This window comes from Balaenoptera physalus, assembly GCF_965194825.1.
Source record: "Balaenoptera physalus genome assembly, chromosome: 11".
In the NCBI taxonomy this organism is placed as follows: domain Eukaryota; kingdom Metazoa; phylum Chordata; class Mammalia; order Artiodactyla; family Balaenopteridae; genus Balaenoptera; species Balaenoptera physalus.
Window position 1 is genome coordinate 107736028 of NC_138896.1, and position 17276 is coordinate 107753303.

General features: G+C 46.5%; 1 protein-coding gene and 1 long non-coding RNA gene across 2 annotated transcripts in view; one reads left to right on the forward strand and one right to left on the reverse strand.

Moving 5' to 3' along the window:
• The first annotated feature begins 98 nt into the window (after window positions 1-98).
• Window positions 99-8116, forward strand: CHCHD4 (coiled-coil-helix-coiled-coil-helix domain containing 4). The gene is made up of 3 exons (XM_082413521.1): window positions 99-308; window positions 6165-6263; window positions 7074-8116. Exons 1-3 carry the CDS (start codon window positions 287-289, stop codon window positions 7358-7360), a joined length of 408 nt encoding a protein of 135 aa, XP_082269647.1. The 5' UTR covers window positions 99-286; the 3' UTR covers window positions 7361-8116.
• The window catches only part of LOC309638046, a 53440-nt gene continuing 36478 nt past the window's right edge, over window positions 315-17276 (reverse strand). Inside the window, exons 2-3 of the long non-coding RNA XR_014250975.1 lie at window positions 14100-14179; window positions 315-986 (exon numbers count right to left, since the gene is read on the reverse strand). This is a non-coding gene — a long non-coding RNA (uncharacterized lncRNA). The remainder of the gene's footprint in view (window positions 987-14099; window positions 14180-17276) is intronic.

A 17276-nucleotide genomic window follows, 5' to 3' on the forward strand; every position in this document is an offset into this window, starting at 1 on the left:
AGTTGCAACCTACCTACTTCACTGATGCGCCTGCGCACTGCAAGCAATTCTGGGAAATGTAGTCCTTATTGCCTGGGGGGGGTGTGTCCGGGCAGCGTGCAGCCTGCTGGAAAATGTAGTTCCCGGCTGAGAGGGCCGGGCTAGACGCGCCGAGGCAGGCGCGCGGCGGGCAGGCCTGGAGGGGGCGGGTCCGCGCGGGCCTCCAAGCCGCCAGCCCCGCAGCGGAGAGGTCACGGCGTGAGGCCGCCGCCACAGTCGCCGCGAGGTCGGGGCGCCGGGCTGCACCATGGCCTACTGCCGGCAGGAAGGTAGGAGATCGGGCTGCGTGGAGACGGCCTACGAGGGCCTGCAGGGGACACGCGGTCTGTGCAGCCCCGCGGACCCCCGCGCCCCCACTGCAGGCGCGGGCGACAGTCCTCGGGACCCTCTGGTTGGGCCCGGCGGCGGGGTCGCCATCCCCGGTTTTCAGATGAGAAAACCGAGGCCCGGGTAGGAGCGAGGCCGGCCGAGGTCACCGTGAGGCTCGAACCCGTACCTCGGAGGGAACAGCACATGGGGGAGCTCGTAAACTAGGGTCGGGGGTCAGGGCTGTGCGAGCGCGCTGCCTGCGGCTGGTAACGGGAAATTTATTGATATTAATTATAATGTTACTATGGCGCTCACCACACACCACGTGTTCCCGTTTGCACCGCCTTCAACTGTCCCGGAAAGTCGCCCCTCGGTGGGCGCTGCGCTGGGGGTGGGAGTGCCGCCCGCTGGGACGGGTCAGGCTCTGGTCCAGGAGTTTTGTGTGGTCTGTCTCGCGACGACCTTCCTAAGTCAGGCCCTGCTTTTATCCGGAGAGTAAACCAAGACCCAGAAGTGACTTGGGTAAGCCACACGGCCGGCAAGTCGCAAAGCTGGGGTTGGAGCCCCGCGGTCTGATTCCAGAACTGCCCAGTCTGGTGCCCAGTGGACTCCAGGGAGCCTTCCGCTCAGAAGACACCCTGCGCAGAAAACAAAACAAGATAAAACAAAGTTGGTCCCCGCCTACTGTCTCTCTGCTTGTTACCTCTACCCGGGACCTCAAAAGTCTCCAGGCCGGGTCCAGGGGTCTTCCTGCACAACCGCTAACCGGCTCTGTCCCTGAGCTGCCACCCAACTCCTCCAGGGCCTAGTGTTCAGTCTTGTAAAATGAGAAGTTGATCTTCATTTATTCCGCGCATATTCATGAAGCACCTTCTCCGTGCCAGGTGAGGGGAATGGTGGACACCTGAGACTATAAAGCTCCAGAGCGAGCTGGAACTCACCCAGAAATCCTTTAGCGAATGGTCCAGCTCCCTCAGTTAGTTAAGGGAATCTTAAGCCCAGAGATGGAGGTGACCCACCCAAGGTCATGCTTCAGTTAGGAGAACAGCTCAGTCTAAAATGCTACGCCTTTTCCCAGTACCCCATTCTGCTCCTGGAATCCTCCTTCCCTGGGTCATGAAACCATAATACTCACTGATGTCTCTAATGAGTAGTTTCCATTGATTGATATTTAACTCTGCCATGAGCAAAAGTCCTCTGCCCTCACCACTTTGTTAGACAGCAGGTCTCTTGTTTTTAATTTCCTTCTTCTAAGTCTAATTTACTTCTTCATTTAGCAAATTTTTTTTAGCCTTTTGGGTATAATGAAGCTATAATCCTCATTCTTGAGGGTTTCTAGGGGTTGCAGGTTCTCTGGGAAGCAGAGGCAGGTGTTTAGATCCCTATCTTTTCCTGGATCAAAGATTTCTCTTTCTTAGTTTGGGGATGAGAATTAAAAGCACTCACTTTAGGCCTTCCCTAGTTTTTATCTTATCCATGCCACTGTCCCCTAAGTCCCCAACTTCTTGTTTTTCTACCCACCGATTCTTTATGCTTCCCATGGGACTTAGAGAAACGGTCCCAAACCCCTTCCAGATTAAGGCTGATGTGACCGAGCCCCTTGCCTGATCAGGCTTCTGCTACTCTCTAACCACCCATCACTGACCAGCCACACTGGCCTCTGGCCACTCCCTTTGCCTGGTGCACCCTTCTTCCAGCTCTTCCCATGGCTGCCTCCTCATCCTTTAAGATTCAGCTCATATGTCACCTCATATGTCACCTCAGTGAGGTCTTCTCTGGGCCTTTGTGTCTTTCACATCCTAAACTCTTTGAAATTACCTGGTTTATTTTTGTCATTTTCCTTCCTGTCTATGTTGTTGCAGCAAGCCGGGAGCGTTAGATGGGCATATCCCCGGCACCTTTACCCAGTGAACCCATACACACGGCTGCCCTCTGTTCTGAGTGAATCACTTGCCTGTGCACATTTACTTCAGGGGCCCGCCCCCCAGCCTTGGGGTTAAAGGCCTTAGCTGGGCGTTCAAGGTGTTGGGCAGCGTGGACTCAGGCTCGCTCCCTGGCCCAGGGCCACACTGTTCCTGTCTTTGTTCCTCCTTTTCTAATGCTGACCCTGTTCTCTCCTGTTGTGTCAACAGACGTTTATTGAGTACCTGTGATGTGCCAGCCACTGATCACATGGCAGTGGGCACAGATGGGCGGTCTGCCTTTGTGGCATGGTGGAGGTGGCGGGCGCCCTTTCTGGGTTGGATGTACCAAGAGATTCTGCTGTGTAAAGACCCACGCGTGTTCTAGGGGGAGTGAGACCACCCATCCATGGTTTTTTTTTTCTCTAACCTACTTCATGGTGATAGCCGTTCTGTCTTCCTCCCTCTGCTGGGTCTGGGGTCTTCATGTCTGAATTCAGAGTTCATTCCTCCATTCACTTTTTCAACAAATACTGATTACCCACTATGTCTTGGGCACTGTTTTAGGCTCTGAGGATACTGCAGTGAATGGAATAGACAAATCCTTGCCCCTGAGGAGCTGACAGTTCAGTGGGGGAGACAGGTGGTAAACGAATACATAATTGTTAGGTGAGAAAGAGCAGGTTAAGGGTGATGGGGAGTGATGAAGGAAGATGGCATCTGAGCAGGAGGTATGAAGTCAGGGAGAGGGAGGCTGTGAGGGTATCTGAATGTGCTCCTTATTTTCCCATTGCTACGATATGAATGTGTCCCCCCAAAATTCATCTGCTGAAATCCAAACCCCAAGGGTGAATGGTATTAGTAGGTGGGGCCTTTGAGAGGAGCTTAAGTCATGAGGGTGAAGTCCTTATTAGGTTGTTTAAAAAGGTTGATTCTCCTATAGTGAGTCCAGCATCAGGGAATCCCTGCTTCCTGAATTTGAGAAATACATTTTTGTGTTGATTTTTAAGTTTTTCTTTTATTACTGCCATGTAAACGTCTAAGGAACCTGCTCTTATAAACATGTGCCCGTGGGCTTCAGGGACTCTAAAACCGGACAGATGAGTGGATTGAATTCTCACAGCATTCCGTTTACATTAATTCAGTCTCGTAGATGATATCTGACTGAATTGCCCCTTGCACGGAGAATGTGCTTCTGTGCCAGGGGTGGGCCCTTGAGGTTACTGTCGCTGTGCCACCGTCTGATGGCCAAGGTCGTCCAAGGCCAGTCTCTGACCGAGGAGCCTTTGCTGTGGAGACCAGGAAGGCGCTGGCCCTCCTTGGCTGGGAGTTAAGTCCACCCCAGGCCTTTCCTCCCATCGGCCGTGATCATGAAAATCTTGACTTGGAACTCTAAGAGGGCGTAAGGTGGTTTATCCACATCCTTCTGAATATGCTTGTATCAACTTTTTAAGGTTATCTTGGAAGTGAAAACAAGCATTTTTATATTTTCTCCAGAGAAATGTAATGAGACTTCCAGTCTAGCTGGTTACCCCACTCGTGGGCAGTCATGATGAGTTCTTTTTTCACAGTTGGGTCTCGGGGATCGGTGAGCACTGTCCTTTTGTCCGTCCTGTGTCCACTCTCAGACACTCCTGCTGGGACAGGCGTGCAGCGGACAGGGCGACACACTCGCGATCTTTCAGACCAGAATCTGTGTTCCTGCTCTGCCTTCACGTACTGTGTGCCTTCGGGCTGGTTTCCTACCTTCTCTGGGCCTCCGTTTCCTCTCTCTGTACACAGGAGATTAGTAATACCCACCTCACGGTGTTGGTGTAAGGATTAAATGAGCCAACGGGTGGGGAAACTCATTGAGTAGGGCCCAAGCGCGTAAAAGATGCAGTTATGTTCTGCCGTTAACGATTCTGATTCCAATTCCAGTGTGTGGGTATTTCCCCCACATCAAGCAATTCTCTGACACCAGCAGTATGTCCTACAATTCAGCTCAGTCTGTCACTGTTTACCTGGAGATGGTGTCAGATCCCACAGTTTAAGGGCTCAGTCCTGCAACACCCCTCCCCCCCCGCCGCCCCCCCCCCGCCCTAACTGCAGGTGCCAATCACAAGTCCAGGTTGTCATCTGTTCTTCTTAACCACTGGCTGTAGATCAGAGGTTCCCACGACCTCCTCCTAGCTAGCGTTGGATTAATTTGCTAGAGCAGCTCACAGAACTCAGAGAAACAGTTTACTTACTAGATTGCTGGATTATTATAAAAGGATAGAATATTATATTATAAAAAGATATAACTCAGGAAGCGCTGGATGGAAGAGACGCACAAGGCAAGGTGTGGGGAAGGGGCGGAGCTTCCATGCCCTCTCTTCCCGAACTCCACGTGTTCACCTGTCCGCTTGGGCTTTTGCGGAGGCTTCATTACATAGGCATGCATTGATTAAATCATCGGCCACTGGCAGCTGATTCTGCCTCCAGCTCCTCTCCCTTCCCCAGGGTGGGGTGTGTGTGGGGGGCGGGGGGGCGGTGAGACTGAAAGCTCCAACCCTCTAATCCCAGAGCTGTTTCTCCTGGCAACCAGCCCCCATCCTCAGGCTCCCCCAAGTCATCCTATTAACATAACAAAAAGACCTTTATGCTCTCATCACTTGGGAAACTGAAATTTTAGGAGCTCTGTGCTAAGAATGGGGTCAGAGGCCAAATATATATTTCTTATTCTAAATGACAGTATCACATCCTTCGATACAGTGTAACCCATCTCTCTGGGGGATGTCCAGGAAGGTGCCTGAGAGGACTCGGCTTGTGGGAGGGACCTGGAACATTCTGGGTGGGGCTGTGCATCAGTCACTCGGGAGCCCATGAGTGGTGTGGACGTGCAGAGAGCTTGATTCAGCTTCTGTTCTGTGAGGCTGGGCCTCTGGGCCTCATAAGCCCCACAGGTGCCTCCCGTACCCAGCAGGCTTGGACGCCTTGACTTGGCCTGAGACCGGCCTCCCGGTTGGTCTGGGCCCGGCTGAGATCTTGGTAAACAAAACTGTCAGAGCTGAGCTGAGCAATTGTGTCAGCTTATTTATTTTGCTTAGCACGCAGCACTTTTGCAGGCTGCTTTCAAGTGTTCTGAACGCTGGCCAGAATTACCAAGGTCTTTAGGTTCTTCAACATGCCCTGGCTGCCCGGCCCCAATCCCTTCCCAGGCCACTTGGGACAAGCCACCTTCTCTGAGATAGAATGGGAGGTGTTGGAGCAGAACCCTCAGGTGTTCTGGAGCAGGCCGTGGTCCTGAGCGTGCCGAGGGTCAGCCGCCATTACTGTCACCCCTCCTGGGAGACCCTGTACAGGTGTGGGGAGGGTGTAAGCACCAAGTGCCTTCCCTCTGTCCCCTCCGCTGTCCTCACTGGCACGTCTCTCTGGTGTTTACCGTCACCCTCGTGCTTTTCCCAAGCCTCTTCCGGAGGAGCCCGATAGGTGAAATGTTATCTGAAGGCGCCTGCTGGCAGGTCCCGAGGGGCCTGGAGCAAGTGGACCAGGTGCTCACAGGGACGGGAAGTGACAGAGCCGTCAGAGCGCATGGGAGTTCTGAGCAGAGGAAGAAGACCTGTTTGTTAGATGTCAGCAAACTTGGGGACTGAGAAGAGCTGCATTTGATGGCTTGGGGCGTCTCGTCTCCCACCCGAGGATGCACATGGCGCCAGCAGGAGCCGTCTTCCTCCTCCGCAGTCCGGTCACAGGCACGTGATGCGGGAGCGGCTGCTAGACCTTCCCCCAGAGTCAGCAGTGAGCGAGTCCCCAGCCTGGGGAGCACCACTGAACTCACGTCAGGGTTTCAAATGGGACAGTCTTCAAACAAGGTTTTCGTGGCTGCTTGGGTTTAGGGCTGATTCACAGCTCCTGGGTGAAACATTTCTCCCTCTGTTCTCCAAACACTAGGGAAGGATCGAATCATATTTGTGACCAAAGAAGACCATGAAACTCCAAGCAACGCGGAGCTGGTGGCCGACGACCCCAATGACCCGTACGAGGAGCACGGTGAGCGCCGGGCGGGGGTGGGAGCCCAACGTCCCTGGTCGCGGCTGGGTTTCCAGGTGCCTACCTTGGCCACCACTGCTCCTAGGACACTGAGTGCGTCTCCATCAGGTGTGAGGGGCTGTGTGCTTTCCAGCCCTCGTTCCCACGCGCTTCCCTGGCCATCAGGCTGAACCTAGGAGTTTCTGCTTTCTTCTGCCTCTCTTTCTCCTGAGTTTTTGAATGGTTTTCCGTTTTTACAAGAATGGAGCGCAGTGCTCTGGCACGTCACTCGCTTTTTCCTGCCCACCATGCCTTGGACATCTTCCAGCCTCGCTTGTACCAGTCCTCACACTGTGCTGAGCTGAGAGCAGCTGAGGGGCGGGAGGGGCTTGAGGAGAAGGTCCGTGGCGCAGGGGGTCCTGACCATCTGTGTGAAAGGAGGAGACCAGCACCTTGACTCCTTAAAGTGTTTGGGCTTTCAAAGCTTCTCAGTAACCATCCGAGCGGTCGCTTCCGCTTTGGATTAAACGGTTTCCCTGTGTAGTTCTTGGAGCACAGGCACGGCCACAGCACTGGGAGGCGGCTTAGGACACAGAGCAGTGCTGCACACGGAGAGAGTCGCTGATGGTGACCTTTCCGACTGAGCCGGGAATGCTGGGCTTGTGCCGGGCATTTGAACCCCATCCCGAGGGAGCGGCAGGCCCACCGGTGAGTGCCGGCCAGGCAGCGGTTCATGTTACCGTTATGCCTATGAGGACTGGTCTTGGTTTTGCTTTTTCTGAAACCTCAGGCAGCACCTCTCACACTTCCTTGCCCATCTTCCCGTCCCAGGACTGATCCTGCCCAGCGGAGACATCAACTGGAACTGCCCGTGCCTTGGGGGCATGGCCAGCGGCCCGTGTGGGGAACAGTTCAAGGCGGCCTTTTCCTGCTTCCACTACAGCACAGAGGATGTCAAGGGGTCGGACTGTGTAGACCAGTTCCGGGCCATGCAGGAGTGCATGCAGAAGTACCCGGACCTCTATCCCCAGGAGGAGGAGGAGAAGCCAGCGGATCGATTAGAGGAAACGGCTGTCTCTGAGGCCGCCACGACCAAAGAAGAGGAGGGGTCCAGCTAATGAGGGCCCTGGGCGCTGGGCTCCAGCCTCCTTCAGAGAGGATGAACCTCTCCAAGAAAGTGTCTCTCCCTCTGTTGTTCTGTGCACTGTAATGTACAAAATAACTTATTGAGCTGATCAGGGGTCTTGGCCCCTGGACGTATACACTGAAAAATGGGTTGTATGTATGTGTGTCTCACATAACCTGTCAGCGAATGTAGCTGCCACTTTTGAGTTCTCAGATTGTCCTGAATTTTGCCATTTTGAAATAATGTGCTGAATAATCTCAGCAACCAAAAATCTTTATCTGGGAGTGTCTCTTGTGAGTGAGCTGATTTATTCTGATTCATTGTATCCCTTTTAGTAGATTTTATACCCAGTTGGAAAGTGAAATAGAAACAAACATCTTCCTTTAAAAATGCTGGAGGGGGGCCATTCCTTATAGAAGAGGCGGGATGATCAGACCTTGAGTATCTGACGAAGCACTCTGCTTCATTTCTGATATATTTTGGTTTCCAGTTTGCATTGAGCTCCAGGTTTTCTACGTTTGGAAAACAGAGCTTTGGACCCTCTGAGTGACTCCCTTTGTAAGTGAAGAGAAAGGCTGGTTTTTTCTGTTCTTGTTATCCCAAAAGCCCTGCTTTGGGGTCTGTGTTCACACTGGCTCTGTCTCAGCCTGTTCAGATGCAATGTTCTTGAGAGGTGGGGACCTATTCATTACCAAAGTAGCACCTGAGAGAGGAAATGGTGTCAATTAAAAGGAAAACATGATTTTTACCTGATTTTTGAGTGGTTTTAATTTGCTTTTCCTAATTAAAAATGTTGTGATATAAGGAAATATAAATTATGAAAAATTCAATTGAAATTCTCCTGTGAAGATATTGGTAGATCACTTTGAATCTGTTAAAATTTTCTGTGTTGCATCCATACGGAGCTCACTGATTCTGTCTGTGAGCAGATGCCTTCACACAGGCGTCGCTGTCAACTTTAACGTGTTGTATTTGTTAGAAATGAGTCCCAGCCCACACTGCCCAGGGGACATGAAGCATGAGCACAGGAGGCTGCCTTCCACCCCAGAGAGTGAGCTGTTGGCTCTCTGAAGCCTGGAGGCCCAGCTCAGGGTGAGGAGTGTGGTTCTGAGTCTGGGATCAGGAAGCCGGAGCCACCAGCTTTGGAAGCCGTGCAGCCTGGAGGAGGCTTGGGACTTCTTTGAGCTGCAGGCAGAGCCTTGCATGTTTAACAAACATACTTTTTCAGGAAACGTTTTGATCAAGATGTCACTGACCTGTGACTTGTCCTGGATCCCATTCATTTGATACGTTCAGGGAACCTCTACTGTCCATGTCCTAGGGACACGGGAAGGTGACTTATCTGGCCTCTGCTTGTATGAAGCTACAGTCCAGCCAGGGGTCAGCATTTACTAGAAAGCAAGAAGAATCAGAAAAGCAGATCCCAGGGGCAAGGACAGGATGGCAGAGTAGAAGGACCTGAGCTCATCTCCTCTCACGAAAACACCAAAATCACAACTAACTGCTGAACAGTCATAGACAAAAAAGGACTAGAACCTACCAAAAAAGATATTCTACTTCCAAAGACAAAGAAGAAGCCACAACGAGAAGGTAGGAGGGGTGCATTCGTGATACAATCAAACCCCATACCCTCCAGGTAGACAACCCACAAACTGGAAAATAATTATATTGCAGAGGTTCTCCCACAGGAGTGAGTTCTGAGCCCCAAGTCAGGCTCCCCAGTCTGGGGGTCTGGCTTCAGGAGGAGGAGACCCCAGAGCATTTGGCTTTGAAGGCCAGCGGGGCTTGACTGCAGGAACTCCACAGGACTGGGGTTAACAGAAATGCCACTCTTGGAGGATGCCCACAAGGTCTTGTGTGCACCAGGACCCAGGGGAAAAAGCAGTGACTTCATAGGATCCTGGACCAGACCTACCTGCTGGTCTTGGAGGGTCTCCTGGGGAGGTGGGAGGCAGCTGTAGCTCACTGTAACTCACTTGGGGACAAGGACACTGGTGGCGGAGGTTCTGGGGCATACTCATTGTCGTGAGCTGTCTTGGAGGTCACCATTTTGGCACTGAGGCCTGGCCCCAACCATCAGCCCTTTGGCTCCAGTGCTGGGATGCCTCAGGCCAAACAACCAACAGGGCAGGAACATAGCCCCACCCATCAGCGGACAGGCTGCTTAAAGCCTTCCTGAGACTGTAGCCACCTCTAAACACACCCCTTGATATGGCCCTGCCCACCAGAGGCAAAAGACCCAGCTCCACCCACCAGTGGGCAGGCACCAGTCCCTCCCACCAGGAATCCTGCACAAGCCTCTAAGACCAGTCTCACCCACCAGGGGATAGACACCAGAAGCAAGAGGAACTACAATCCTGCAGCCTGTGGGAACGCAAACACAGAAAGTTAGACAAAAAGAGGTGGCAGGGCTTCCCTGGTGGCGCAGTGGTTGAGAATCTGCCTGCCAATGCAGGGGACGCGGGTTCGAGCCCTGGTCTGGGAAGATCCCACATGCCGCGGAGCAACTAGGCCTGTGAGCCACAACTACTGAGCCTGCGCGTCTGGAGCCTGTGCTCCGCAACAAGAGAGGCCGTGATAGTGAGAGGCCCGCGCATCACGCTGAAGAGTGGCCCCCGCTTGCCGCAACTAGAGAAAACCCTTGCACAGAAACGAAGACCCAACACAGCCAAAAATAAATAATAAATAAATAATTAAAAAAAAAAAAGAGGTGGCAGAGGAATATTGTTCCAGAGGAAATAACAAGATAACCCCCCAGAAGAACAACTAAGTGAAGTGGAGATAGGCAACATACCCAAAGAAGAATTCAGAGTAATGATAGTAAAGATGATCCAAAATCGTGGAAAAAGAATGGAGGCACAGACTGAGAAGATACAAGAAATGTTTAACAAAGAGCTAGAAGATATAAAAAACAGAGTTGAACAATAAAATAACTGAAATGAAAAAATACACTAGAAGGAATCGATAGCAGAATAAATGAAACAGAAGAACAGATAAGTGAGCTGGAAGACAGAATGGTGGAAATCACTGCCACGAAAGAGAATAAAGAAAAAAAGAATGAAAAGAAATGAGGACTGTTTAAGAGACCTCTGGGACAACATTAAATATACCAACATTCACATTATAAGGGTCCCAGAAGGAGAATAGAGAGAGAAAGGACCTGAGAAAATATTTGAAGAGATAATAGCTGTAAACTTCCCTAACCTGGAAGGGAAAGTCACCCAAATCCAGGAAGCACAGAGTCCCATACAGGATAAACCCAAAGAAGAACATGCTGAGGCACATATTAATCAAACGGACAAAATTTAAAGACAAGCAAAATATTACAAGCAAGAAGGGAAATGCAACAAATAATATACAAGGGAATCCCATAATGTTATCAGCGGATTTTTCAGCAGAAACTCTGCAGGCCAGAAGGGAGTGGCACAATATATTTAAAGTGATGAAAGGGAAAAACCTAAAACCAAGAATACTCTACCCAGCAAGGCTCTCATTCAAATTTGATGAATAAATCAAAAGCTTTACAGACAAGGAAAAGCTAAGAGAATTGAGCACCACCAAATCAGGTTTACAACAAATGCTAAAGGAACTTCTATAGGCAGAAAAGAAAAGCCTACAACTAGAAACAAGAAAATTACGAACGGGAAAGCTCACTGGTAAAGGCAAACATACAGTAAAGGTAGGAAATCATCCACACACAAATATGATATCAAAACCAGCAGGAGAGTACAAATGTAAGATATTGGAAATACATTTGAAATGAAGAGACCAGCAACTTAATCTTGAATATATATAGACTGCTATATCAAAACCTCGTGATAACTGCAAACCAAAAGTCTACAATGGATAGACAAAAAAGAAAAAGGAATCCAAACACAACACTAAAGATAGTCATCAAATCACAGGAGAAGAGAACAAAAGAGGAAGGGAAGAAAAAAGACCTATAAAAACAAATCCAAAACAGTTAACAAAATGGCAGTAAGAATATACATATTGGTAATTAGCTCAAATGTAAATGGATTAAATGCTCCAACCAAAAGACATAGACTGGCTGAATGGATACAAAAACAAGACCCATATATATGCTGTTCGCAAGAGACCCACTTCAGATCTAGGGACACATACAGACTGGAAGTGAGGGCGTGGAAAAATGTATTCCATGCAAATGAAAATCAAAAGAAAGCAGGAGTAGCAATACTTATATCAGACAAATAGACTTTAAAATAAAGACTGTTACAAGACACAAAGAAGGACACTACATAATGAGGAATCCAAGAGGAAGATATAACAATTGTAAATATATATGCACCCAACAAAGGAGCACCTCAACATATAAGGCAAATGCTAACAGCCGTAAAAGGAGAAATTGACAGTAACACAGTAATAGTGGGGGACTTTAACACCCCATTTACATCAATGGACAGATCATCCAGACAGAAAATCAATAAGGAAACACAGGCCTTAAATAACACATTAGACCAGATGGACTTAATTGATATTTATAGAGCATTCCATCCAAAAGCAGCAGAACACACATTCTTTTCAAATGCATATGGAACATTCTCCAGGATAGATCACATGCTGGGCCATAAAGCAAGCCTCAGTAAATTTAAGAAAATTGAAATCATATCAAGCATCTTTTCCAATCACAACACTATGAGATTAGAAATCAACTACAAGAAAAAAACTGTAAAAACCACAAACACGTGGAGGCTAAACAATATGCTACTAAACAACCAATGGATCACTGAATAAATCAAAGATGAAATAAAAAAATACCTAGAGACAAATGAAAATGAAAACACAACTATCCAAAATCTATGGGACACAGCAAAATCAATTCTAAGAGGGAAGTTTACAGCAATACAATCTTACTTGAGGAAACAAGAAAAATCTCAAATAAACAACCTAACCTTATACCTAAAGCAATTAGAGAAAGAAGAACAAACAAAACCCAGTTAGTAGAAGGAAAGAAATCCTAAAGATCAGAGCACAAATAAATGAAATAGAGATGAAGAAAACAATAGAGAAGATCAATGAAATCAAAAGCTGGTTCTTTGAAAAGATAAACAAAATTTAGCCAGACTCATCAAGAAAAAAAGGGAGAGCACTAAAATCAATAAAATTAGAAATGAAAAGGGAGAAGTTACAATGGACACTACAGAAACACAAGCAACTATATGCCAATAAAATGGACAATCTAGAAGAAACGGACATATTCTTAGAAAGGTACAGTCTCCCAAAACTGAACCAGGAAGAAATAGAAAATATAAACAGACCATTCACAAGCATTGAAGTTGAAACTGTGATTTAAAAACTCCTAACAAACAAAAGTCCAGGACCAAATGGCTTCACAGGCGAATTCTATCAAACATTTAGAGAAAAGTTAACACCTATCCTTCTGAAACTATTTCAAAAAATTGCAGAGGAAGTAACATTCCCAAACTCATTCCACAAGGCCACCATCACCCTGATACCAAAACCAGACAAAGATACCACAAGAAAAGACAATTACAGGCCAATATTACTGATGAACATAGACGCAAAAATCCTCAAAAAAATACTAGCAAATCGAATCCAACAATACATTAAAAGGATCATACACCATGATCAAGTGGGATTTAACTCAGGGATGCAAGTGTTTTTCAATATACGCAAATCAATCAGTGCGTTACAGCACATTAACAAATTGAAGAATAAAAACCATATGATAGGGCTTCCCTGGTGGCGCAGTGGTTGAGAGTCTGCCTGCCAGTGCAGAGGACACGGGTTCGAGCCCTGGTCTGGGAAGATCCCACATGCCGCGGAGCAACTAGGCCCGTGAGCCACAATTGCTGAGCGTGCGCGTCTGGAGCCTGTGCTCCTCAACAAGAGAGGCCGCGATAATGAGAGGCCCGCGCACCACGATGAAGAGTGGACCCCACTTGCCGCAACTAGAGAAAGCCCTTGCACAGAAACAAAGACCCAACACAGCCATAAATAAATAAACTAATAAATTTTTTTAAAAAAAGAATGTTTTTAAAAATAATAATAATAATAATAGCTGGAATTAAATTCTATATCCTCTCCTCCATGATTATGAGTTAGTAAAGAATAACTCTAAGGTTAACATATCAGCTGGGAGAAGATGGTGATTCCAGATATATGTCAGATATCAAGGAAAAAAATTCCTCAACATAAGGAGATGTAAATTGTAGTCAGATAAATGGGCCCTGTGGTTGTCTATGATAATATCCCTATGCTGAACCATGAAAAGTACCATGTTTTATTTTATCACAAATTTAAATTTATTCTACTATTTTAGTTGTCTCTTTACATCCTAGAATGTTTTAAAAAGCATAAAATGTGCCTGAGTTTCAAAGAATATGTGGTAGTGAGAAGGAAGATGAAGTCATTCTGATATAGAGTAGCCAAGAACATTTTACAAGAATGCAATGTCACTTTCTTGTAAATACATACTATATATTTTATTTGAAATTCTAAAAATCAGATTATATTAATAGAATTTTTAGTATTCAGATTTATCTCTGAGCTTGTGAATTACCAAAACAGGATATGAAAAGTTTTAAGTCATAGAAATAAATGTAAGCCTAGGAATTCCTGGCTTTTTGAAATAGTTTTACTTATGTGAGTCTTTATTCAAGAAGAATCACTCATGTAAGATAAGATTCACTAAATAATAATGCTATGAAAGTTCAAAGACGTTCTGTAGTGCATTTAGAGATAAATACCTGTGTCCTGGTTCTGATTCAGTGAAAGTCAGAATTTAGGATGCCTCCTCCCCTTCCTCTTCCACTCAGATTTTTCAAGTCTGAAAAATCAAGAGACATTTATTCAGCTGGATCTCTGCAGTGAGTCAGTGTATTTGAGGTGAGGCTACCAGGTGTGCTTATATGGAAAGACCCCTTTAGCTCATCTCTCCATAGAGCAGTAATTTTGCTGTTGCATCTAAAATCTGACAGTACCTGTCATGTCATAGGGAAAGAGGGAGTCCCCAGAGTAAAAGAAAAACACTTCTTTCATTCTCAGAAAATGGTAAACAAGCAACATCTGGATGAAAACTTTTTTGTGTGTAGTTCTCAATTTCCAAGGCCAAATGAGCCTGGGTTTTTTATGAGGTGCCAATCATGGAAACTAAGTCCCCTCACATTGATCCAAAATTGATGGGGCTGGGTCTAAAATACAATGAAGTCTAAAAGCCACGCAATGTTATATGTGACCGGAAATACATTTAAAAAATATATTTCTTTCTCAGGATTGTTTTGGAAATATATATTTGGTGTATATATGTATATATATATATTTGTTTGGTATACATATATATAATTAAATACTAATCAGCCGTAAAAAGAATGAAATCCTACCATTTGCAACAACATAGAAAGACCTTGAAGGTATTATGCTAAATGAAATAAGTCAGACGGAGAAAGACAAATACCATATAATTTTTTTACCTAACTAGGTTTGTTTGCCCAATGCATAGCAAGTCAAAATGCTGAGACACCAAGGTTTGCAAAGAGAGGGTTTATTTGCAAAGCAGCCAATCAAGGAGGACAAATCTCAAATCGACCTCCCGGGAAGGCAAGGGGCTCGGGGTATTTATGGGATAACAAAGAAGCAGGGGGGTCTGAGGCATGGGGGGTGTGGGGAGCGTGGGGAAAGCTGATTGGAAACAGCTGTGATAACCATGGTTCTTCGCAGGTATAGCTAAGCTACAGGCCTCTGCAGGTTCAAAAGGTTACCTAGAGGACACTCAGGCAGGCCGAGCTGAAGGGTCGGTGGTTTTATCCAGTCTTAACCAGCTCAGCTCGAACTAGCTGCAACTGACTGCAAGTTTCTAGGAAACAACTTGGGCAAAGATTCACGTGCTTGGAGGACATGCAAGTCTTAAAAGGACCTTGATTAGTGAAGGCAGGTGAAATGGATTTAACCCATGGTTTCAATTTCACTTATATGTGGAATCTAAAAAGACAAAACAAACCAACAAACAAAATAAAACAAAAACTCACAGATACAGAGGACAGAGGAGAAGGGGGTGGGGTTGGTGAAACGGGTGAAGGGGTCAACTGTGTGGTGACGGACGGCAATTAGACTTGTGGTGGTGATCACGCTGTAGTGTATACATGTGTGGAGTTGTAATGCTGCACACCTAAAACATATATGTTTCAAAAATATATATTATATCTATTTCTTAGCTCTGTCTACTGAAACTAGCTAAAAGCAATGGCACCCCAGCATCAGTGAACAGAACTCAAAGCCAGGTTTTGATTTCTAAACTCCCTGGTTTTGAGCAGGAAATATACAGACTGAACTGGGACATCCTGTGCCAAAAGGAAAGAAAGCCAGCATTCAAAGACTAATGGGATTGTCTCAGGTGGACATGGAGACGGATGAAAGGGGCTCCCACAGACCTAATCTGGGGAAATCTGAAGATCATAAGGAAAACGACTATAATGAATCAACATTGAATATATATTTTCTGAGGTCCATATTAAAATAATTTCCATAAAAAGACATGAAAGAAAGGAAATTAACTGACCATAATTACATGTGAATATTACACCAGCTCTTTATATTTAAAATTAATAAGTAATGGAAAGTATTAGATATTTATGTTACCTTTTCAGAGTGAAATGTACTTCAGGATAACCAAACAGTCATTGCTATCAAGGAAAAGCTCTTAAAAATCAGTGCCATCTATAACCACTTGGCAATCTCTAATGAAAGAATTATTCAAGTTAGGGGCTAAAATGGGGCCAAAACCTCCAGCTGAAACGTGGATGGGAAACTGGAGAACCACGGCCCTCAGGCATCACAAGGCACATGGCCAGCTGCAAAGGGAGTGAACAGCTCTGGCTGCTACCACCCAGCGGAGCAATCCTAGCCCCAGAATGTGGGGCAGCCAAATGCCACGTGGATTCCTCGTGTGAGGCATACACAGCCACCATGAAGCATTCTTGCTGAAGGGGTTTAGCTTGATCCAATTAAGGCTTTAGCTAGACCTTTAATTGTTTTATCTTCTTCCAGAAGATACAGGAGATTGATTATACTAATTAGCTGTTTTATTTTCATTATTAAAGAGAAAAACCATTATGGAAACCACATCAGCCAACTCTGTTCTTTGAGATAATTTTGCCAGCTCCTGGAGACTCCAGCTTAGCCCAGAGATGTGCGGACACTGGATGCCGGTCACCCGAGACTCTCTCCCTACCAGCGCAGTCATAGCATTAGAGAGTGCCTTACCTGTTAACTTTGGCTAGAAATTTAAGGGAAGCTAATGACTAGCCCTTGCCAAGTGCCCACTCTTGATTAACACCATTTTGAGGACAAAGTGGAATTGAATGGGCCAGAGTCGACCCACAGGCCTCTATCCTTCTTCTGGTAGCTTAGTGTCAGCCACAGCCAAGCCCCTGAAAAGGTGCCCCCCAGGAAGACGGGTTATGTCATTAGAAACACTGAATAGCTACTTCTCCTACTCTGCTCAGCCACCCTATGTTTCATAATAATATTAACCACAATTTATTTTAAATATTTAATGTGTACCAGCTGACCCCTTTACATGAATTATTTCATGGAATTCCCACAAAAGCTTTGTCAGGTAAGCAAAAGTATTCTCATTTTATACGTAATGCAATGGAAGTGAGATGGATTATTTAACAAACCATCAGATCATCTTCTCAAAAGGAAGGAGTAAAATCACTTTGAAGCAAATTTTCTTTGCTGATTAAGAAATCACCAGTTATGGAAGTGTGAGTTAACAAGTCCCTCTTGTTCAGTGGAAGAGTGTATCAAAATCCATGGGGACTTAAAGAACTGTTCCCTCCCTGAGGGCTTTTGTTCACTGATCCCTATAAAGAGAGTGGAAATTGTAAAAATGGACTTGGTTGACCTGCTGATTGGAAAGGGCC

Coding starts and splice junctions, on each gene's coding strand:
- CHCHD4 (XM_082413521.1), top strand. CDS start 287: ATGGCCTACTGCCGGCAGGAAG. Junction 309..6,164: donor GGCCTACTGCCGGCAGGAAG/GTAGGAGATCGG, acceptor TCCAAACACTAG/GGAAGGATCGAATCATATTT. Junction 6,264..7,073: donor TGACCCGTACGAGGAGCACG/GTGAGCGCCGGG, acceptor TTCCCGTCCCAG/GACTGATCCTGCCCAGCGGA.